The sequence below is a fragment of the Schistocerca serialis genome, chromosome 4 (genome assembly GCF_023864345.2).
Source record: "Schistocerca serialis cubense isolate TAMUIC-IGC-003099 chromosome 4, iqSchSeri2.2, whole genome shotgun sequence".
NCBI lineage: Eukaryota > Metazoa > Arthropoda > Insecta > Orthoptera > Acrididae > Schistocerca > Schistocerca serialis.
The window spans coordinates 730,320,010-730,345,194 of record NC_064641.1 but is presented as its reverse complement, the minus strand read 5'-3'; the positions used below and the strand labels follow the sequence as shown (position 1 = coordinate 730,345,194).

Below are 25,185 nucleotides of genomic sequence, written 5' to 3'. Positions count from 1 at the left end.
CGCGGACTATATACAGTGTAGACGAGAAGAGAAGCTTTTGAAATGTGGTGCTACAGAAAAGTGCTGAAGATTATATGGGTAGATCCCGTAACTAATGAGGTGGTACCGAACAGAACTGCGATGAAAAACGATTTGTGGAACAAGCTAACTAGAAGAAGGGATCGGTTTAGTAGGACACATTCTAAGACGTCACGGGATCGCCAATTCTGTACTCGAGTTAAGTGTGGGGCAGTAAACAATGTAGAGGGAGATCAAGAGATGTGTACAGTAAGCACATCCAGAAGGATGTGCATTGTAGTAGTTGTTCGGAGATGAAGACGCTTGCACAGGGTAGAGTAGTATGGAAAGCTGGGTGAAACCAGACTTCGGAATGAAGACCACAATAACTCCAACAACCAGGACGCGATTTGAAGCGTGAACTCAGTGTTAGGGAGGGTGAATGAGAGGCTTAAAATGTGTTCGAAGGGTTCTGGGATAGAGCGATGCATCTGTGAAGAAACTTGCGTCAATGATATAATTGCGTAGGCTAGGGCGGCCAGAGGCAGTCGACATGAAAGTTTTCTGGGTATGGTACCGCGTCATAATGTAAAAACTACTGCTGTTGGAGAAAAACCAACGTTTCGGCAACGATTGCAGAAGACCCAGAACAAGGCCGCTGCAATCGTGGCCGAAACGTTGGTTTTTCTCCAGCAGCAGTAGTTTTTACATTATGACGGGGTAACATATCCAGAAAACTTTTATTTCAATTGCGTCAATGAGGTTAATACGTCTAATTGTAGAATATTATAGTGTTTGGGTCCTTAACACGTTCTCGGGAGAGCAGATTCGGACGAATTAACAGCCGGTGGAATGTACACCGACTTGCGGCGTATTGATACTGAAATGTAGACTCTCACGGCCGGAAATATCATGTCCATTATAATTATCCGGGCTGTAATGCCGTGGTCGGTTGATGAATTTTGTCTCAATTCCCAACGTTTCGTCTCCGACTGCGGGAGACATCTCCAAGGGAGTCCGTAGGTCGATGGAAGGTCCAACACACCCACTGGCTCGCTACTAGCGAGACAGAATTCATCAACCGACCACGGCATAACAGCCCGGATAATTATAATGGACATTGCGGCGTATTTATGTACCTGTCGTCGTAGGTTATTCGCAACTCTTGTTCAGTTCTTTACTGTCTACAGATTGCGAGCAGAGGACTGTTGCTATTGCAATGAAATTCGAGCGCCGGTGCCGCCGCGCCGGAGCGAGTTTGGGGGGACGATGACGTGGGCGCCGTAGCAGCGGGCTGGCGATCGACCGGCGTGCGCGGCGGCGCGCCGAGCGGCTGTGTCTGGGCGGCGGGCAGCGCGGCTGTGTCTGCCGCCGCCAGACGGCCGCGAGGGGAAAGTGGGGCGACGGCGGCGGCCGCCCGCGCTCTCTGTCGCACCGTCTAGACGCTCCGCCAGACGGCCCCCTCCCGCCTCCCGCCCCTCGGCCGCCGGCGCCGGCGCGCCCGTGACCCGGCCTCGCCAGACCAGCCAGCCCGCAGACGGGCCGCCGCTGACGCTGCCGCCGCCGCCGCTGCCTGCTCACCGAGCCGTCCCCCAGCCTGCCGCTCTTTCACTCCACGTCCCTAGCTCCCTCAACTTATTAACCAAACTTTCTAGGACGTGCATATACACGGGACACAGATAAATATAAAGCTAAAAACCGGAACTATCATGACGGAATTTTAAGCTCTGTTCCTGAGCGTGGAGACCGTCCCCATCTCTTTTTCATCCGAGTTACTGCTTCAGTGTTTTTTACTCAAGGATCAGTTTCTGGTCCCTAATTCTATTACTTCATTTTGTAAACCATTTTAACGATTTTTGAAGGCTGAGAACTTTGCCCATCGACGCCCACCGTTACTCTGTGGCATTCTGTAACTACTCTCATTACCATATCACTTAGAATTTCTACGAAACTTTTTTTTTTTGCATGAAATTACAAGTTATATTTATGAAACACGTATAGGCCCGTTATTTATGGGACACATGTGATCGGCACCTAGCTTTCCCCAGGGAAGCGTCCTGGGACCTCTGCTGTTCCTGATCTATATAAATGACCTGGGTGACAATCTGAGCAGTTCTCTTAGGTTGCTCGCAGATGATGCTGTAATTTACCGGCTAGTAAGGTCATCCGAAGACCAGTATCAGTTGCAAAGCGATTTAGAAAAGATTGTTGTATGGTGTGGCAGGTGGCAGTTGACGCTAAATAACGAAAAGTGTGAGGTGATCCACATGAGTTCCAAAAGAAATCCGTTGGAATTCGATTACTCGATAAATAGTACAATTCTCAAGGCTGCCAATTCAACTAAGTACCTGGGTGTAAAAATTACGAACAATTTCAGTTGGAAAGACCACATAGATAATATTGTGGGGAAGGCGAGCCAAAGGTTGCGTTTCATTGGCAGGACACTTAGAAGATAGAACAAGTCCACTAAAGAGACAGCTTACACTACACTTGTTCGTCCACTGTTACAATATTGCTGCGCGGTGTGGAATCCTTACGAGGTGGGATTGACGGAGGACATCGAAAGGGTGCAAAAAAGGGCAACTCGTTTTGTATTATCACATAATAGGGAAGAGAGTGTGGCAGATATGATACGCGAGTTGGGACGGAAGTCATTAAAGCAAAGACGTTTTTCGTCGCGGCGAGATCTATTTACGAAATTTCAGTCACCAACTTTCTTTTCCGAATGCGAAAATATTTTGTTGAGCCCAACCTACATAGGTAGGAATGATCATCAAAATAAAATAAGAGAAATCAGAGCTCGAACAGAAAGGTTTAGGTGTTCGTTTTTCCCGCGCGCTGTTCGGGAGTGGAATGGTAGGGAGATAGTATGATTGTGGTTCGATGAACCCTCTGCCAAGCACTTAAATGTGAATTGCAGAGTAATCATGTAGATGTAGATGTAGATGTGTAATATTTTCTTTCATATTTAAGTGTATTCAGTCAGTACTTTAAGGTATCTCAGATAACTTCAATTTCCCGCTATCATAGCATTAATTTAAAAAAAAAGTTCTGTATGGATATATACCAAAATGTGCAACTTAAAAGTTGCGAAATCGGTTGTGTGGGTCTCTGATCGACTTAAATACGAGCAAACATCTACATCTACATACATACTCCGCAATCCACCATACGGTGCGTGGCGGAGGGTACCTCGTACCACAACTAGCATCTTCTCTCCCTGTTCCACTCCCAAACAGTACGAGCCAAAAATGACTGCCTATATGCCTCTGTACGAGCTCTAATCTCTCTTATCTTTGTGGTCTTTCCGCGAAATATAAGTTGGCGGCAGTAAAATTGATCTGCAGTCAGCCTCAAATGCTGGTGCTCTAAATTTCCTCAGTAGCGATTCACGAAAAGAACGCCTCCTTTCCTCCAGAGACTCCCACCCGAGTTCCTGAAGCATTTCCGTAACACTCGCGTGATGATCAAACCTACCAGTAACAAATCTAGCAGCCCGCCGCTGAATTGCTTCCATGTCCTCCCTCAATCCGACCTGATAGGGATCCCAAACGCTCGAGCAGTACTCAAGAATAGGTCGTAATAATGTTTTATAAGCAGTCTCCTTTACAGATGAACCACATCTTCCCAAAATTCTACCAATGAACCGAAGACGACTATTCGCCTTCACCACAACTGCTATTACATGCTTGTCCCACTTCATATCGCTCTGCAATGTTACGCCCAAACACTGCAGGGCAAAATCGGACTTCAGTTTTATATTCTAATACTTTTAACACTTGTATTTAAACTCCGGTTTACTGTATAAACTATCAATCAGTCATGTATAATACGGCCAGAATGAGATTTTCACTCTGCAGCAGACTGTGCGCTGATATGAAACTTCCTGGCAGATTAAAACTGTGTGCCGGACCGAGACTCGAACTCGGGACCTTTGCCTTTCGCGGGCAAGTGATCTACCAGTCCCGTGTTCGAGTCTCGGTCCGGCACACAGTTTTAATCTGCGAGGAAGTTTCATGTATAATACGGAATTAATGGGCGTCTTTACAACGTGATTTTTGTTTCATGTTAATACCGGAACATCGATGATAGGCAATGGAAACCTCGCAACTCCATCTTGTAATGACAGTAACCAGCAAACCCACAAAGAGAGATTTGAAAATTCAGGCATTTCTCTACCTATCAATAACTACGCTTCTACTATATAGTTAAAAGGGTAGATGTGTATCAAATGCTTTTTATTCCAGTATTTGATCACAATATCAATTCTTTAAACGATGACTGGTTTCAGTCCTTAATGACCATCCTCAGATCTACAATATACGAATATAAACACCTAGTGAGCAGTGTGTCTTTCAACGTAATACAGCAATACGTATCACAATATACTATGATACAACCAGGGAAATGTACAGATGAAATACGGTAAAACGTACCTTTTTTTACACCATGTCCTAAAGAGATAAGGCCATAATGGCATCTTCAAAACATATAATCAGCACAGCATCGTCACATAGATCTAAAATAAGGTGTAGAATAGGCAATATCGTATACACAGTCATTATTGCAACTGGCTACTGAATTACGGTAACTGAAATGAAATGGCTCTGTGCACTATGGGACTTAACTGCTGTGGTCATCAGTCCCCTAGAACTTAGAACTACTTAAACATAACTAACCTAAGGACATCACACACATCCATGCCCGAGGCAGGATTCGAACCTGCGACCGTAGCGGTCGCGCGGTTCCAGACTGTAGCGCCTTTAACCGCTTGGCCACCTCGGCCGGCGTACGGTAACTACCAGAAATCTGTTTGCCTACATCCTCCCTAAATGTCGTTACTGTGGGCTTAGATGTAGTCATCATTTACGCAAAAAACATAATCTGATAAAAACACATTAGGTAAAATACATGTAGCAGACTTTTAAAATTGATAACTATCATAGAAAACAATTGTGATACATTGAGATACGAATACAGTTGCCCATTCAAAATTATTAAAAGGAAATATATGAAGAGGTCCGACCATTTTTATGGTGAATTTACAGTCAACGATTAATATACGCAATACATTGTATGTAGCAACCTATGACAGCTGAAAAAAGACAAATCAATTATCAGTGCCCTCTGCTGGGTCGGCCGCCAGGATGTTATGTAGGGGCGCACCGATCGTAACAACTGTGTGTATAACTTTATACTATTTTCAATAAACCATTTTGCGTCTCCTGCAAAATTTAAGACGATGGAGTTATGGCGTTTTCGTTGACTACCAACGCCATGTTTCACACACATACTTCGCAGACGATCTTCCACAAGAAGAACGTGCCAAGTGACGATTTCGGTTGTACTAAATTACTCGTGTCGTCCAGTTATCGATATCAAAACTCTACAACGTGCTGAAAACTAATCTTGCATATGTCAATCAATTCCTGCAATGTAAGGCTTTGAATGTTGCTGCGAGTTTCAAATTCTCTAACGTGAAAGGAACTATTTCATTTTTTCGTTTTCAGAACCTACAACGTGTCTGCACCGATCGAAGTTTCACGCTAGGTCACGCCACTCTCACTGCCTTGCTTTTAGGGCGTTAGAGCAAGCGTCAGTCAGTCTTTCGTGAGCTGTAGTTGTAACTAGTGAGTGTGTTAAGATAGAGAGCGCGGAAATTGTTACACAACGCAGGCCTGGCGAAGCGAGGCAAGAACCTCGACAACCTTATCCCCATGAAACACAAAGCGTGGGCGTCTATGCACCCACACCCACTCCAAGTGGCATTTCTCTTGTACAGGCAAAGACGACTGACACTCCAAAACTGTTGGTAAAACATTTTGGTATGCAACGGTCAAATGACACTCGTTTGCATACTATAAACGTGATTGAAAACAGCGATTCAAAATTTCAATATAGAGATGGATGACGAAACGTGTAAATAGAGACCTAAAGTAGGGAACCCTATCATATATTTTGTATAAACAGAGAAAGGACCATTACTTTACTGTCAAAGCTTGTGTAACGACTTACGCTTTCACACTGTTGATTGAGAGGTTAGAGTAAAGCATTATGTTACTAATTATGACAAGTGCACTTGCTCTAAAAATGCTATAACACCGTTTTCTACTGTTCCCTTCAATGTGAGCTGCACAACTGACAACATACAAATAAAATACACAGAACTTTTAGCAACAATGGGTTCACATCTTCGAATATTCTATATACTTAGTGAGAGCACGAATGGCGATTAATTTAGCAAATTTGAACTTTTTAAATATCATAGTATAGAAGTTACACTTTTTTTTCGTTTTGGTGAAGATATTAAGGAAGTCACGTGGCAGAAATTGCAAGTCACCCCCTCAATTATGACAATATTGAAGGACTGAGGCAGATATACAGGAGACGTTGTCCAGAAATGGATTTACACTGGCATGTTCTCAAGGTCACATGTTAAGACCGTTAGTGTACAATTGCTGTAGTTGCAGTCGTAGTTGTTGTTGTACTAGTTCTTCATCTTCTCTTACGAAAGGCTAGCTGAAAGCCCGATCCAAAACCGCTGGAAGTGTTAACCCTATTAGTATTCCTGGGCTCAGTCACACGTTTTTTGAGGCAGCAGAAATTAGTTCAGCACGAAAGCTTTCCAGCCTCATCCGTTGTCAATGTGTTCTAACTGCTTCTGCTATCTCTCAATCACGATGTCTATTTTCAGATTTGGTCGGATATCACAGTTTTCAGTTTTACCTCTCTGGATTATCTCCACGGAAAGTAATGAAGACTTCATCCCTTGTGTTTTTTGTTCTGCCTTGTCTTCCTATCTTTAAACGTCTCAACACCATAACGCAGTGCAGGTTTCTAGAAGAAGGTGTACATTCCAAACTTAGTAACACACTTTGTGGTCTCGCGCTAGCGTTCTTGGTTCGCGAGCTCGGGGTCCCGGGTTCGATTCCCGGCGGGGACAGGGATTTTCACCTGCTTTGAGATGACTGGGTGTTGTTGTGTCGCCTTCCTCATCATGATTCATCTCCATTACTATCGGAGGAAGGCAATGGCAAACCACCTCCGCTAGGACCTTGCCTAGTACAGCGGTGCGGGTCTCCCGCATCGTCCCCTACGCTCTGTCAAGGAGTTATGGGACTTCATCAGCATTTGAGAACGATAGAATCGACGTTTGAAGCTGTTTTATACATAAGGATTCGATTCTTCAAAGAACTTTTGTTTTCATTTCGGGAGCGGGGTGTGGTGGTTACTGGCTATTTATTAAGTCAGCTGTTCTCTGTTTAAATGACTTGGTGGATACATAATTAGATCTCTCAGTCATTCTGGGAGATGCTGGTTTTTGTAGAGATATTGTGCCTCAGTGCTATGAATGGTAGGATGAAGAATAACCAAATCATGGCGCGTAGCCGGTCGGTGTGCCCGTACGGTTCTAGGCGCTTCAGTCTGAAACCGCGCGACCGCTACGGGCATGGATGTGTGTGATGTCCTTAGGTTAGTTAGGTGTAAGTAGTTCTAAGTTCTAGGGTACTGATGACCTCAGATGTTAAGTCCCATAGTGATAAGAGCCATTTTGCTTACTTTCAATAATAACAATATTTTATGTCCAAAGTTTGGCAACGAAATTTGAAGTGATCTATTAACGAAATATAGTGTATTAGCATCTTTATTATTGATGAGCAGCGAAAAATATTTCCTGGACGACGTCTGAGCAGTTTAGTCGCCCTAAAGAGGAGCACTGCAGAGATAGACGACAAGTCGGATTTAAGTTCAGAGTAACGTGGCGCAATGAGAAAAGGATTGTATTCAAATTGACACTGACGTTGGAAGCTTGAGAACTTACGTTTATTCAAAATCTTCGGCACAATTTTTTTAGATTTTCTAGTTAAGCAACTGCGTCGTCCTGGTTATCCCACTACTAGTTAACATAGCAAGTTGGTTGCGAAACCACCTGGCACATAATAAACAGTGCTGCCAAACAGGACTTCGTCTTTTGCGGGCATTGACAGAATGAGCTGTCCAGAGATGCCATACAAACCGCCACCACAAATTCAGCTCTACTCGTGACACTCCTTAGTTTCCAAACTTCGCAGATACTCTGGTATATTTCGTTAGCCTGGATCTCCTGGAAGGAAAAATGTTGCGTAGAAATAGCTGAACCACAACCAGGAAGTTGTTTCGGCCTGCAGCAGAGTGTACGCGGAAGTCTCAAAGTAGTCCACGTTCTGCTGCAGACTGAAAGGTTCACTATCCATCTATTTGTGTGCTGCCGTCGGGTATGGTGGTCTAGTGGTAGTGTAGTGTGAGTGGAGGGTACAACTTAATCGTAGAGCACTGGACTGCAGTTCGAGAAGTTGAAACATATCAAGAAGGTCAAACTTGTTGACTGGTAAAATGTGTGTGAGCCAAAACCACTCTCTCATTTAGTTTAGGCTAACCGGCCATTGACCTTCTTCTTCTGTGCGGATGCACACGCATTGCCCGAACTCTTAACGGACTCGGTAAGATTGTCTGCAGCGAGTAATGAGTGTAATGGGCAGGGGCACTACGAATGTAGTGTGCGGATATTAAGGTGGGAATGTGGGTCTCACGGGGAGCGTGCAAAGGATAAATGCCTGCAGTCACACTATGCTCTGTGTCCTCGGTGGCTCAGATGGATAGAGCGTCTGCCATGTAAGCAGGAGATCTCACATTCGAGTCACAGTCGGGGCACACATTCTCAACTGTCCCCGCTGATGTATATCAACCCCTGTCGACAGCTTAGGGTCTTGATTTAATTATCATTTCAATCTCTAGCAATGTGAAAACAATTACTTTTAAATTCCGATTACATTATCTGCTCTAGAATCGCCTTTGCTACCCTGCTTTAAAACACGGGCATAACTATGCAAATTACTTTTGATGCATACGACACAAATTAACCTAAAATGCATCTATCTCTAAATGAATGTAAAGGATAATTGTCAATAATACTCAGAATGACTTTCTAATTAAACAGTCACGTACAATGGTTAACTGTTGCGTAACAAAATCTGTGCCCTGAACTTGTTTGTAAATGAAAACTGTTTCTAATATTATTTCAAAGGTTTTTTTTAGGTCTCACAACAGATTCTTACCTTGCAACGGATTACTCGGCTCTGCTCTGTCTGCACTGCAAAAAATATGGGCTGAAATAAATCACCTAGCAGCAGTGTGCGTTTTTAATTCTTTTGCCATGCTGCATTAGTCAATTAAACTTTCTTATCCTTTTTTTCAGAAATGGTAATCACTGCTCACGCAATGGCGCAAAGCGTGACACTGCAACCTCTTACCGAGCACGTTTTTCATTTAGACAGTGAGGATGAGCATCAGTGAAATGTCTCGTAAATAAGTAGGAGGGTATTTTGCAATTAGCTTGAAACCTTTTAACAACACGGAAAAAACTCGAACCAACGAGTTATGATTCTTTCTCGATGTTATCCTTCTTAGCATTGTAATACACCGTACTGAATATTTCCAACAGACACTTGTTTAAATTCCGTAAAAATTTGCTCTTTAATAGTCTTAATCAAATATCTGCAAGTCAATCTTGGTGGGGAAACCAATTAGAATACTGAACACATAGGTGAAAATTGTGCCTGGATAGCAACACATAGATATTATGAAACTAAAGCTTGCAGTACAATAAACTCAGTGCAGATTACCTTTCCTTTCAAATGCGCTGTCTCTCTATATAATCATATCAAATCATCCTCCGTCATCAAATATCAAGGAACATCTCAAATAAAAATCAACCGTCTTTTACTGACTATAAGACGCACTTTCTAAAAATTGCCTCCAAAATTCAGATACGTTTTATACTTGAAACTGATATAAAAGCTTCCAGTGTTTGATTTAAAATCCCCGCTAGTCATGGAAATGACCACATACTGGATATCTCTATCTGCCAACATTGGATTCAACTGGAAGCAGCAGAGCTCCGATTCGACGAACATATGTTGCAGAGATTCACAAGCTTGCTAACACTGTCTCTCTCCTGCCCCGCCATCACAAACACAGAACACTGCCTACCCTTTGGTGAGTCGTCGCAGTCTACGGTGCCAGTGAACTTGAAAGTGATTTGTGTCCTCGGTAACAGTACAATGTTTTTGTTAGTAGCCGCGCGGCCAGAGGCGTATTGTCACGGTTTGCACGGCTTCTCCCCACTCCCCGTCGGAGGTTCAAGTCCTCCCTTGGGCGTGGGTGTTGTCCTCAGCGTAAGTTTGTTTAATTAGTACAGGGCTATTACAAATGATTGAAGCGATTTCATAAATTCACTGTAGCTCAATTCATTGACATATGGTCACGACACACTACAGATACGTAGAAAAACTCATAAAGTTTTGTTCGGCTAAAGCCGCACTTCAGGTTTCTGCCGCCAGAGCGCTCGAGAGCGCAGTGAGACAAAATGGCGACAGGAGCCGAGAAAGCGTATGTCGTGCTTGAAATGCACTCACATCAGTCAGTCATAACAGTGCAACGACACTTCAGGACGAATTTCAACAAATATCCACAAACTGCTAACTCCATTCGGCGATGGTATGCGCAGTTTAAAGCTTCTGGATGCCTCTGTAAGGGGAAATCAACGGGTCGGCCTGCAGTGAGCGCCGAGTGTGGGAGGAACTTGATTATCGGCTTGATGTCTGCTGAATCACTAAAAGGGCACATATCGAACATTTGTGAATGCCTAAAAAAACTTTTTGAGTTTTTGTATGTGTGTGCAAAGCATTGTGAAAATATCTCAAATAATAAAGTTATTGTAGAGCTGTGAAATCGCTTCAATCATTTGTAATAACCCTGTATGTAGTGTGTAAGCCTAGGGACCGATGATCTCAGTAGTTTGGTCCCATAGAACCTTACCACAAATTTCCAAAAATTTTTCTTTGTTAGTAGCTAGTTTCGTAATGGACAAAATAAAAGCTATTCATACGATGCGGGCTATAAATTGAAAGCAACAGCATACGCAGAACAAAATGGAAACAGTAGCTGTGCGGCATTTCGACCCTCCACCAACAGAATAAAAAAAACTTTCGCTATTGGAGGGTTAGTAAAGAAGAACTGAAAAGAATGAGGAAGACTACTTGTGTAAATAGGGGACTGAATGTAAAATCGCTGAAACTAGATGATGACGATTCTGAGGGATTTTAAAGCTCAGTTCGGTTTTATATAACTAAGAATTTCTTTTTAGTTTGGCTTTGCAATCTAATAATAAAAATGGCAAAAATGTGATTTTTTTTAAAAAATCCTTAAAAAATAAGATGTGTCGTATAGTCCATAGCGTCTTACAGTGGGTAGTGTGTTACAGTCCGCAGAATACGGTATGTGAGAGACATCCGCCATCCAAGCTCCTCACCCTGCCATGACAAAGCACGCTCTCTCCCTTTCTGGCCGACGACCACTTCCGACTCCTTCGCTAGTCAGAACTCTGCTCAGTGTTAAAACAACCTCTGGTGTCCATAGAGTACGTATGACTCATGTGTTTGGCATGCAGAGATGCTCAGTGGTAAACATTCCAAATAAACTCTCAGATATACCAAATAAACTGACGTTTCTCACGACACATAAACCTTTCTCCTAATATGTATATCTTTTGACGTCCCTAGTTCAATCCCATGTGCCCCCCTTAATTTGCCGCCGCGGTGTTCTGTCAAGGGGCAGGCCATCCTCAGTAATTAAAAAAAAAAAAAAAGAAGTGAGTGAAGTCCACTTCTTCAGACTTAAACAGACATGCTGGGACGATCGCAAAGAACCGCTCTCCCTGAATAACAAAAATAAAAATAAATGAAAATAATAAATAAATAAAAAACCGACGAAGGTTCATATAAGAAAAATAAATAAAAATTAGACACTGGAGATACTGAGGTCGCGGTATCGAATCCTGGTCAGACTGTGGAATTTTTCACTCTGTCTTTACGCTAGTCTTTACCTCTCAATTATGTCAAGATATGGCAGGAACATAACGTGGTTCGTACTCCACCTTAAACTGTAGATCCATTTTCTACTATAAGGTTACTGGCGTAGGTTAACGGCGTGCAAGTTGCTGATGTGGCGTCCACTCGAATGAACATGCAAAACAGATTGCTGAACCTCCCTCTTAAGAAACTCCCAGCCAGCCGTGCAATACGAATTTACGTTTTTGTTCAGCCTTACTATGCTATGGAATGAAATAGAGCAATACAGTTCTAAGTACAGTTGTTCTGTTCTTGGAATTGCTATGTGACATCACAGCAGGACGCTTACGTCGAAGATTATATGACCCGATTAACGGCATTTGTTTCGCAGAATCGATTGCAAGATGTTCGATAGATATCTCAAGACTAGACAGCAAAATGACCTGCGATAAGCGATTACGCGCGTGAAAGCATTCATCGTGTGCAGACATTTTGCAGAAAATCCCCTACGTCGCATTGTAGCTGTGGAGCCCATCGTAATTGTCGGAAGCATTCATTTTAAAATTCAAATAATCTTCGAATTTCATTTTAGTAAGCTGTAACAGCATCGATCAATATCACTGAATCAGTTGAATAGAAATCAGACTTCTCGAAAAGCAGTATAGTAGGCGTAGAACATAATATTAGCAGTGTAATGCTTCCACAAAGCAAATATACTCCGTGGATCTGATCAGGTATTACTAAACCAAAACACTCGTTTATAAGAGAAACTCCAGTCGCGTTTTTCGATGCGAATTTGTGCAGCCAACGCACTCTTCTCTTATAACGTCATGGATCGACTGTTAAGGTCGAATTGTACGTCCTTGCATATGACCTCAACGATCAATCACCTACTGTAATCATCGTTACGTTCCATCAGGCCAAAAGAGGAATCAAATCACTCTCGGATCTATTGTATTCTGTAGATTTAATATCAGCAGTTTGTTTTTGTTGTGCCAACAGATAAAATTAACTACGCAATGCAACAGAAAGCAAACAAGAAATTAAACACACCGTAGATAAAGCTGTTGGCTAACACAAATGATTGATAGATCTGTAGCTATGATCCCAGGTGTAAGATGTTGCGTAGGGCTTTTAACCAGAAATTGAAGGTTGGAGTCCTAATTCTTCGTGAAATGTTGACCACTAATTGACTGGAAAAGGAAGAAGAGGTGATGATACATTGATTCTTATTACGCTTTTCTCATTTAGTGAATACCTCCGACAGTACTGATGGTGATTAATCCGTGGAAAGTGATAAAGATCCTTGACTCCCTTCTTGCTATCTGGAGTAGTAGACTATGAACCGGTACCAGATTTTACCGACCTTCTCTTATCATCATGAAAACTGTCGCAACCACTACCACTACCACTACCACCACCACCACCACTACCACCACCACGACAAGCATCACCACCTCGATAACCACAACCATCACTATCAAAAACACGAACAAGTCTACACTCGTCACTCTGTTCCGTGCACATCTAACACCGTTAATCCACCGAAATGCCTACTTGATAGCATCCACTGAAGAATGTATCGCACGTCAAGTACTTCTGATTCTCCACTGACGATGTTAATCTATAAGGTGCAGCAAAATGAAAACGAGACGGAAAAAAATTAAGTAGAGTGATTATAATTTCAAAAGTAACCGCCGTGACTGTTGATACATTTATCCCACATTGGGGCAGGACGATCATGCCTTTATAGAAAAATGTTGGTGGTTGGCAACGGAATCATTATTCTAGTCAGGCATACACTACTTCGTCCGAAGTAAATTAACGCCCACGAATGTGTTTCTTCACGCCTCCACTCCTGGATACAACCATGGTTTCGCAGGCAACCGCACTGTCCCATAAGGGCACTGAGCGTTTTATCTCACAGTAGGATAAACGTATAAACAGTCATGACGATTACTTTCGACATTATAATCAGCTTGCTCATTCTGTCTTCATTTGTCTCGACTTCATTTGACTTCCTTTATACATAAAGAGAAGTAATTGCTGAGGACCTTTTACGAAATATGAAGGTCTTTAAGAAGGAACGCTAATCTCCGAGAAAAATAACTTAAGTGCATTTTATAAAAGCAAGTGGAAACCTTGAACTGGAGAATTTATACAGGAATGTCGGCCATTCGTAACAGTTCAGTATCTAGAGATTGACTCACGAAAGGAATACGTAGCAGTGGCTGTAACTTACCCTGGCAGTGTAATACTCCTACGTGCGATAGTGCATTCGTATGTTTGGAATCGCCACTAAACAGAGTTGATGAAAGTGAGAAATAATATTCACAGACGTTTTCACTTTATTTTGCCATCACAGTCGCAATATATTTATGAAAAAATTTTTATTCCACAATCGATATGGGAGTATTTTCAGGTTGTTCTGAATTGTCTTAGCACATGTGATGATCTTCTCTCAATAGAGCAAGGTGTAATATTTGACACTGAGGACCACCGAATGCGGCGTATGATATGTCCATGCTCGCAATGTTACGTCCTAAGAGCGGAATGATGTGGTGGTGGGAGCGGGTAGCGGAGGGGGTTTGAAAGGGAGATACACCCAGCCGTTTATCATCTCACATAAAGACTCAAAATGTGAACTTGAAACCTAAATTCACGTTGATTTTTAACATTACAGTGTACAGCACTAAATGGATTTCATTGTGTCCGCATGCAAAAGGGGTGTGAAAAGACATTTAGAGGATGGCATTAACAGAAACTCGACAGTAAATGTAGTCGGTAATGAGACGGGTGGCGGCGGCATTTCAATCTATAACAACACAATGATTAAGTTCACTTGTTGAGTCTATCTTTTTTTACTTGGCGCTTACTTTATCCCACTGCTGACTCGAAATGATATTGTTTACAGTACTACCATGTCTAGTGTAACACACTGTCTCACCAGTTACCGTTTTCATTTTTACCTAAAAGTAGAGACGCTTCGACGCCATTAAACCTAGACCGCAATCGAAGTTGTTTCTCTTTAATTTTCATGATACTACGATGCTACTCTCAAACAAGTAGTCTTTTATATATGAAATGACCGAGAGGATTTACTATCAGAACTGTGTAAAGTGTATTTGCGTTTGTAACGATTACACAACGTGTTTTCTCAAACATTTTCCCCAAATAATGCCGGTTGTAACGTTGACCTAATTATTTATAATATGGCTGCGTCATAACGCGGTTAGAACATTACTGTATCTGCCTCTAGTAGCCTAAACACATCCATGAACACGGCGAAACTTTCGTTCCCGACAAGTACATAACGTCCAGTTCTCTCCTAGTGAGTCTGTGTTATGACTAGTTAAGGAAGCAGGTTAAAGGTGGAGTTACGGTAGGGCTTCATGTCCCGTCTAGAGCGCCTCATCCGCGCCAGGTTGCTAACTCAGTCGATTAGAGTGTCGGAGAGAGGGGCCTATTTTTTCGCTTGTGGCAGCAACCGTACAGGCAATCGCATTAAGTCATCTAGTGAAGGTACGAAAAGGAAACATCTGCTTTATGTAAGAGGCAGTGATCATTTCAGCCTTTCTTTTTAATAAATTCAGCGTGGATCGCAAATATTTTTCTTTCTGTAAGTCCACACAATATGAATCCCGGCCGCTGGCCTCGACAGATCATCGCGACGTCGGACGTCTGATACAATGTATCCCGTCACAGTACCGTGCTTAGGTAGCGTTCTTTTCCATTTGTATTCTCATTTAAGACTCACTGTAAGAAAAACATTCCCAAATAAGTTCTTATTTTGCTATCTGTTTGCAATTTCCAGTGAATCAGACGTTTATCGTCGTGATGATATGATGATGCGAAAGTATGAGATTAAAAAAATAAATAAACTTCCATTGTAGACTAAATTCATTAATAAAAATCTAACAAAGACTTGCAGAACAAATCAAACGGTGGTCTTGTGTCTGATCCCGCCCCTCACATTAGCCTCTTGTTGAAACTACTCGTAGTGTACCAGGCTGTTCACTGTGGAAGGATGCTGGTCTCACAGAAATGCAGATGAAGTGACGAATTTAAAAATTCTATTATTCAGAGTAGGAACAGAGATGTCGCAGCTGAATATTATCAGCGCCCGTTCAAAGAGCACTCTCGATTTACATCTACATATTCTAACAACCCTACCACAACAAAGGTCAGAATTTAATAACGATTATGGTGTTCCTCACGCTGCTAAATACTGCATTTTCGGGCAACAACAGTCATATTATGTGGCAGGTGTCATTAGAGCACAGTTAATAAATTCATTTCATGTAATAATCAAAAAACTAGGCACTCATCTTTTTGTGTTTCCCACGCTGGTCTCGTATTATCATGGCTTAATCGTTGAAAATCTAGGTGGTTATGATTCCAAGCTCGGATGCAAAGAGGCCTAGGTTTTATTCTGCTATATTCAAAAGTTTTGTAGATGCGCTTCACAAATCATTCTTGAAGATTACACTTTTGCTGGACAATGGTGATGTAAAAAAATAATCAGCACTCCGAAATCAAGTTACAGTTCCTTTTAATTGCTTTTATTGCAATATCACGTAAACACAAAACACCACTTCACAACACAAAACATCCTTGAAAACATCTCTTTCACAGTCACTGTTAAAATTCACATTTTATAAGCGGACTACAATACGCGTCTTTCCAACATGACGCCCAAGACTTGACCTTCTCAAGGTCCGACTCTCTAACAAGTTAACAACCAACTAACTATCGCTTACGCACACAAAAATCAGAGTTACAAGTACGTCAAAGATCATAGTGACAAAAGAAAGAATACACATAAGAATGATATCATTGCAATATAAACATTTCGATGTATCAAAAGTGAAATCAAATCTGAATGTTGTCTCAGAAATATGTCAAGTAGTTAACAGAAATACGGTAGAATATTACTGGTATCTAGAGGTTCAGGTGAGGTGCCGTAATGGTTGCGTAATTCAAGTACCATTACAGTCTCCATCCACACTACGCAAGCAACCTTGTGGCACGTGGTGAATGTACTTCGTGTTCCATTTTCACAACCCCATTTCCTGTTTCGTTCGCTACTGGTCCGTGGAAAGAATGATCGTCGGGGAACCTCAGTGTGAGGTTGCATCGCTCCAGTTTTACATTCGTGGCCTGGCCTTTTAGAACGATATTCCGTTCTTCGCTCTTTTAAGACTCTCGCAGTAATAACAGAATCCCCAAAGACACTCTTATTTTACTCCCTGCTTGTTGTTTCCAGTGCCCCGACTGCTAAGTCGAGATTGTGGGTGACTACCGAACCGTAATACCTTTGTCCTTAACTTTTCGTAGTGTCTTTTCCCGGAACGCATTTTGTGCACCGCCTGCCCTTGACGCCTGTTCGGAGGAGAGATCGCTATCAGACAGCGCTGCATTATTAATCCGCGGCCTCGTTCGACCCGGCCGCAGATGTTGGGTGCGTTCTGTACGTCGCCGGCTGCTACTGATTAAACAGCCCTGGCTCGTCCGTACTACGTTGCCAGCTCGCCTGCCGCAGTACTTGCCCGACAACGGAGATCGGTATCGGTCCGTTTCGGCCTACGTCGCCGAAAGAAAATACGGCCGCAGCTGAAATTATAGCTGTCAGGTCAGCACTTAGAGTCCTTGCTCAATTCGCTTCTACAATGTATCTGCCATTCAAAGTAGATCTCCGCAGGATAAGAAAGTAACTTAACACGCTTTAACAATCTTTAATGGGCGGCCCTTATCCAGAACGTGTCTGCTGTCTGATGGCGCAATTTACTCCGAAGAAGACGTAATGTCGGCGACGTGGTCAATCAGATCATTGCGGCCGGTCCTCTGTCTGGGAAATGAGTACTTCTGGGTCAGTTGAATGGCTCGGTACATACTTGACGATAGGTGTATGACCGTCCAAGCGTTATCATGACGAACTTCTAGATGTAAAGCCCATAGCCCTTAGCATCTCCTTGACTAACACAGTCCATCTAGGTAAATAACGGGTTTGAAAGAATGCGCAGAAGATAGCAAGTTATTCAAGTTTCAAAAAAGGATGACTTTTAGCTCCATTGTGAAGGGAAACAGAATTTCTGAAACTTAAAATACATTCTCATTCGTATCTTTAAAAAATGACAATGTGTTTCATGTCTTTGTCAAAGCAGTTTGCTGCCTTTCTTTAACGTTTCTGTTGATGGTAAGTGTAGGCCGATACAGTTCATCTTGTATGATTGTGTCAATTGAAAATAAAGTGTTTTCATGGATCAAATGAAAACTGTACGATGTACAGACACGAGGCTTGCATCGCTTGCATCGTCGTTGCCAGGTCTACCTGTGACGCTGTATATCCCACCGTTCTCCAATTTATTTATGTCTGTCACATGTATTGGTTCATTTGTAAGTATGCTTTAAAATGAGACGATGGTGGGAAGTGACAAAGAGCACGAATTCCGTCAATGTGGAGGTCATACTGAAAATCCAGAGGAATCCTTTCTGAGCCGGCCGCTGTGGTCGTTTAAGTAGTTCTAAGTTCTAGGGAACTGATGACCTGAGATGTTAAGTCCCATAGTGCTTAGAGCCATTTGAACCATTTTTGATGAATATATCTTGATCACAGACTATTTGAAAGCAACGGGCATCCAAATTTAATTTATGAGTCGCCGATGTCTTCATTTTCAAATGGAATCAGCCCGGTTCGTAATCGGGTGCGTAATTTTGTATTTTAATTTGCTCTCTTGTGCATTTTATCTCACTGTTCTACTGACACTATTGTACGTACCGTTGATTGGAATGAGTTTGTCATTTTGGGTTTTTCTTTTATTTTAAATACGTCTGTCTGTATCTACACTTCTCACATTCTTATATGATGGTATTTGCAATTTTATTCTTCAGTTATTGTTGTATTTACTTTATGATGTACGGTGTTTGCCCCTTCGTGTTTTGTATTTCACTATTAGAGCATATGCATGTTTGTCATAATGTTGCTGTATAGTGTTGTTGGTAATTCTGCTCCAATGTCATTGTCATCACTGCCGCCAGCTGTCTGGTGTTTCTCTAACTGCGCTTTTATTTTACTTTAAGAGTGTGTTTCTACGCTAACTTCGTAATTTTTACTATTCTGGTTTTTTATTTGCTATTATGTTTCTTTGGCACTTTATAACCGTTGTTGGCTATATAGTCCTTCTACCCCAAAGCCGAAATAAAGAAGTAAAACTAAAAAATAGTGTAGTACATCAGCATTTTATCCTAACTGAATGGCACCATTTGAGTTCGCCGCAGAAGGAATTAGACAAGGAGTGGTCGAGTGGTTCTAGGCGCTACAGTCTGGAACCGCGCGACTGCTACGGTCGCAGGTTCGAATCCTGCCTCGGGCATGGATGTGTGTGATGTCCTTAGGTTAGTTAGGTTTAAGTAGTTCAAAGTTCTAGGAGACTGATGACCGAATTTAAGTCCCATAGTGCTCAGAGCCATTTGAATTAGGCAAGGACGATGCGACCTGCTGGCATCGTTATGAGCAGTGTCCTGTCGGATACAGAGGGTTGCATTCTAGTAGGTTCACTAAAAACTGGACAGATCGTGAATGCTATCCACTTTGTTGTTGTTGTGGTCTTCAGTCCTGAGACTGGTTTGATGCAGCTCTCCATGCTACTCTGTCCTGTGCAAGCTTCTTCATCTCCCAGTACCAACTGCAACCTAAATCCTTCTGAATCTGTTTAGTGTATTCATCTCTTGGTCTCCCTCTACGATTTTCACCCTCCATGCTGCCCTCCAATACTAAATTGGCGATCCCTTGATGCCTCAGAATATGCCCTACCAACCGATCCCTTCTTCTGGTCAAGTTGTGCCACGAGTTTCTCTTCTCTCCAATTCTATTCAATACTTCCTCATTAGTTATGTAATCTACCCATCTAATCTTCAGCACTCTTCTGTAGCACCACATTTCGAAAGCTTCTATTCTCTTCTTGTCTAAACTATTTATCCTCCACGTTTCACTTCGATACATGTCTACACTCCGTACAAATACTTTCAGAAACGACTTCCTGACACTTAAATCTATACCCGATCTTAACAAATTTCTCTTCTTCAGAAACGCTTTCCTTGCCATTGCCAGTCTACATTTTATGTACTCTCTACTTCGGCCATCATCAGTTATGTTGCTCCCCAAATATCAAAACTCATTTACTACTTTAAGCGTCTCATTTCCTAATCTAATTCCCACAGCATCGCCCGATTTAATTTGACTACATTCCATTATCCTCGTTTTGCTTTTGTTGATGTTCATCTTATACCCTCCTTTCAAGATACTATCCATTCCGTTCAGCTGCTCTTCCAAGTCCGTTGCTGTCTCTGACAGAATTACAATGTCATCGGCGAACCTCAAAGCTTTGATTTCTTCTCCATGGATTTTAATACCTATTCCGAACTTTTCTTTTGTTTCCTTTATTGCTTGCTCAATATACAGATTGAATAACATCAGGGATAGGCTACAACCCTGTCTCACTCTCTTCCCAACCACTGCTTCCCTTTCATACCCCTCGACTCTTATAACTGCCATCAAATTGTAAATAGCCTTTCGCTCCCTGTATTTTGCCCCTGCCACCTTCAGAATTTGAAAGAGAGATTAGGCTTCTTTATTTGTGAGGGGGGGGGGGAGTCAGGGTGGGGGAGAGGGAGGGGCAAGTTCTTGACTTTCCTTAGACCACCGACTCGGCGTCCCACTGCCACCTCTTCGCATCTGTGAAAGACTTCTGTGAAGCAAACCCTGGAGTACATCGGGAAACCGGCGGATTAATGTCATTGGACGGCCGAATACGTTCATACTGCAAGGAAATTTTCAGACTTATGGAAATATGGGAAAAAACTGTGCAAAGAAATAATACTGTTGTGAAACTTAATGCAGATGATTTGCTCAAAACTGTCGATATGATCCTCGTATATCTATGCTGTACAACTTTCCATGAACAAATTAATTTGTTTGTAAAATCCTAGTTCGGTTCACAGAAAACGACTTCTTTTGGGAGGGAAGATAAGGATTTAACATCTCATCAACGACGAGGTCATTTGAGACGAAGCATAAACTGGGATTGGGGATGAACGGGGATGAAAATCGAGCTTGTCCTTTTCAAAGGAACCAACGCCGTATTTGCCTTAAGCGGTTTAGAATACCCACGTAAAACTTAAAACTCAGTGGATGGAGGTGGATTTGAAATACCGTTCCGTCACTGCGAGTCCAGAGTGTTAGGTGCTGCGCCTCCTAGCCAGGCGAATGTTTGCTGACTAAATTAAAAGAGCGTTTGGTGCAACGAGGCTACATAGCGACAATGTGAGGCGAGGAGGATAATCGCCAGTACACTCGGTTGGATTTATAAAGCAAGTCTGCTACTTCGTGCTAGAGTTGCTCTCTACAAAAACTACGATTCGTTAGTTTTGATACAGCACAAAAATGACATAGTAAAATGGTGGAGTTACTGGTAGTATTGGTAACTTTAGCAGGGAAAGAACCATTTTTTGCAAGTAATTACAGCTGCAGATCGTTAGTGTTAGTTCATTGTGTATTTTACATCCTTACAGAACATAAATTGCATTCGGAGGAGGACTCTAACGACGGTTAAGAGGTCACAGGGTGTAGATTCACTGACGCAAATGGAAAGTAGTACTCCATGAACACCTTGACCGAACGCAACAAACTAATATTTCTGTGTTTTCAGACTAGTACAGCACAGGGTGTAACGGCTATAAAGTGCGGATATTTTTACACGTAGTACCTTAACATGTATACACATCTCTGTGTCTAACAGTCTTCCCATAAACACGTCACAAGATATACTACCTGATGTTTTCCGCACGGTCGTAATTGCACACGTAAGTGGACTACACCTGTCAGCACATACTGACCGTTATGCATTCACGCGTCCACACTTCATCATCTGAACTGCCACCCTGGGGAAAATAAGCATTAATAGCATGCTGTTGGCCGACGTACTTAGGATGCTAACCAACCAAAAATCATGCAATTCCTAACATCCGCTGTCACCGACAAAAATATTTGCCCTTATGCACGTTATACCATATACAATGGCTCCGTGGTAAAAGTCCGCAGGTCGTGGTCTCGTGATAGCGTTCTCGCTTCCCGAGCACGGAGCCCCGGGTTCGATTCCCGGCGGGGTCAGAGATTTCCATCTTCCTCGAGATGACCCGGTGTTTGTGTTGTCCTCATCATTTCATCATCATTCATGAAAGTGGCGAGGTTGGACTGAGCAAAGGACCTAACCGCGCAGTTGAGCAGTCCACAAACCAAACATCATCCATGGCAAAATACCAGACTAAAATCCAACGGTCTAGCTTTCGATCCCCAGCCTGCCTTAAGATTTTTGTCACTTATTACTTCTTGCACCGCTGACAGTGACTGTTGTGAAAAATGTCGAGCTGCACCATTGTTCGGAATTCAGGTAAAACTATAGGTCCTCCTTTAATTAGCTTGGTAAGTGAGTTCAGATCTTGGATGAAGGCAACGGCATACCACCTTCAACAAGACCATCCCTGTAAACTTCTGTGGTGTTCAAATCAATCTTCAGACTGACGACAGCTTTGCTTCAGTAGAATATATTAATTAAAAATGGTTCAAATGGCTCTGAGCACTATGGGACTCAACTTCTGAGGTCATCAGTCTCCTAGAACTTAGAACTACTTAAACCTAACTAACCTAAGGACATCACACACGCCCATGCTCGAGGTAGGATTCGAACCTGCGACCGTAGCGGTCGCGCGATTACAGACTGAAGCGCCTAGAGCCGCTCGGCCACCAGCGGCCGGCGAAGGTCGCTACCCACGGTCTTGAAGATTACTGGATGCGACGATTCTCGACACGAATATCTCACCTATTCATGGCATCACGGAATGGGGAGTTCCTGGAAACGACAATATGATTAAATCGGTAATCATGAGGGGCGCTTGAATAATCACCAGTATGCAATAATAACGGCAAATTCCCGTTATTATATCTTTCATGACCAGGATATCAAATTGAATATTTCAACAGGATAATGCAAGACCTCAAGCTGCAGTTCAACCCATGAAAGTCTTGAGGAATATACAGATCGTTGACTGGCCTGTCGGATCCCCTCATGTGACACCCACAGGGCATGTGGGATAAATGAGAATAATGTCATAACAGCTTCGAGGGAGACAACTTCATGAATTGACCCAGCTTGTGTTTCACGCATAGCAAAACATGAGTCAAGATGATATTCTGAGGCTCTCTGCTTTCATGGCATAACGAATACAAGAGTGGTTTCGAGCTAATCGGGGTCAATCCATCTGTTGACGTTGACGATGGTCTTCATTTCCGTGTAGAAGGAAAGTTTAATCATTATGTGATAAAAATCTCCACCAACTTTGATGAATATCGGACTTTTGCTGTTTGATGTACCATTATCCTTGTCCGTCAGTGTATCTACTGTTTGACTGCACGCTTTCTAAATAGCCACTGGATTGAAACTTCCTGGTCGTTTAAAACTGGACTACGACCAGGACTCGAACCGGGGACTTTTGCTTTTCGCGGGCAAGTGCTCTACGGGCTGATTCACCCAAGCACGACCTACGTTTCGTCTTCACAGATTTAATTCACCGGAACCTCATCTCCTAGATTGCACGCTACACGCAAGTTTCCTTCGAAATTTGTAGGACTAGCACTCTTGGTAGGAAGGATATTGCGGAGACATGGCTTATCCAGAGCCTGGGGGGACGTTCCCAGAGTAAGTTTTTCGCTCTGCAGCACGGAGTGAACTGATATGAGACTTTCTGGCAGATTAATACTGTGTGCCACGAATGATTATCACACATAAGAATAGTTTACACTGTGTGTTTTAGTAGCTGTCTGAACGTACACTATCAGACTCTCAATGTTAGGTGGGTCACTTCTGTCCTTTTCTGTCAATTGTGCACTCATCGAAACTTCGCCCATTGTGGATGAGAGGTTCAGGATCTAAACCCGATAGCCTTAGATTACTTCAGTCCGCCGGGAAAGACGACGAGCTCAGTTTGTTAGACGTGTGATTGCACTGCTCTGCGAAAATGCCCCAAGAGTCCCATGCGGCAGAATGCAACGGTATGGATTCCAATCTAGTAAGTCTAGAAACAGATGGAACACTTGGGACCGTACCAAGGAACAGTAAATTAGATGCTGGAGAACAGAGTAAGAAGAAGAAGTGTAAAGAGAAGAGGCAGAAAATAACCGAGTTTCTAGTAGTTAACGGCATAAACGTGCCGGTTGTACAAATCGCGCTTCAATTCCCAGCGTCGGGAGCTCGGTGAGTAACTCTGTGAAGTCACCAAGGAATTGGCTGGCAGCTGAAACACACTCGTCTGTAGCTGTGTGGGATCGGCACGTTCGTCGCGGTGCTCGAAGTGGTGCGGGAGCCGTAATGATATTACCCTCTGCCCTCCGCAGCACAGCGACCAGCATCTGGGTCGGCAGGGGGTCGGCGCAGCGATGCACCAGCGGCGCGCGAGGCCCTGCTGGTGCGCTCGCAGTTTAATCTCTGACGTCTCATTCGGAAAACAGGGACACACACACACGCACACACACACGTGCTCTGGCTGCGGTTCCGCCGTGTTATCCGGCGCGGAAATGTGCGCTTGGCGCCGCCTCCTTCCCGCGAGGAGGAACCGACCTCGTTTGTGATATCTCTAGCATGTTTGCCGCCGAGTCTCTCTCTCGCTCGGAATGCGCAAATATTATGCTGACTGCAGCTGTGTCTGCGGCTGCGGCGCGCTTCCAACTAGCATTCCGTCCCGCTCTGCCAGAGATGCAACCCTGTGAGGCTGCTTTTCGGGCACGACCTCCAAAGCGAAGGTTATAGGCCGTCAGTACTCGAGAAAAAAAAAGTTGTAATATCTACCCTCCTTGCCGGCACTAGAACAACTTTATCCGTCCTAAACTACTCGCAGAATCGACTGCAGCAACCCCATTGTCGTACCTCTGATATAAAATCTCGATAAGTCAACGAATCTATGCAAGATCATCCCATCCACTGCACTCTTTCTCCACAGATACCTCTCTACCAAGGGGGTCTACAGACTCCCTCTCTCAGACAGTGTAGTGACATGATACAGGGTGATTCAAAAAGAATACCACAACTTTAGGAATTTAAAACTCTGCAACGACAAAAGGCAGAGCTAAGCACTATCTGTCGGCGAATTAAGGGAGCTATAAAGTTTCATTTAGTTGTACATTTGTTCGCTTGAGGCGCTGTTGACTAGGCGTCAGCGTCAGTTGATGCTAAGATGGCGACCGCTCAAC

General features: G+C 43.0%; 1 protein-coding gene across 1 annotated transcript; it reads right to left on the bottom strand.

Moving 5' to 3' along the window:
- Positions 1 to 1,208: 1,208 nt before the first annotated feature.
- LOC126474731 (loricrin-like) lies at positions 1,209 to 24,436 on the bottom strand. The gene is made up of 3 exons (XM_050102211.1): positions 24,318 to 24,436; positions 13,289 to 13,362; positions 1,209 to 1,570 (listed from the first exon to the last, which is right to left on the bottom strand). Exons 1-3 carry the CDS (start codon positions 24,434 to 24,436, stop codon positions 1,209 to 1,211), a joined length of 555 nt encoding a protein of 184 aa, XP_049958168.1.
- Between the last annotated feature and the right edge of the window lie 749 nt (positions 24,437 to 25,185).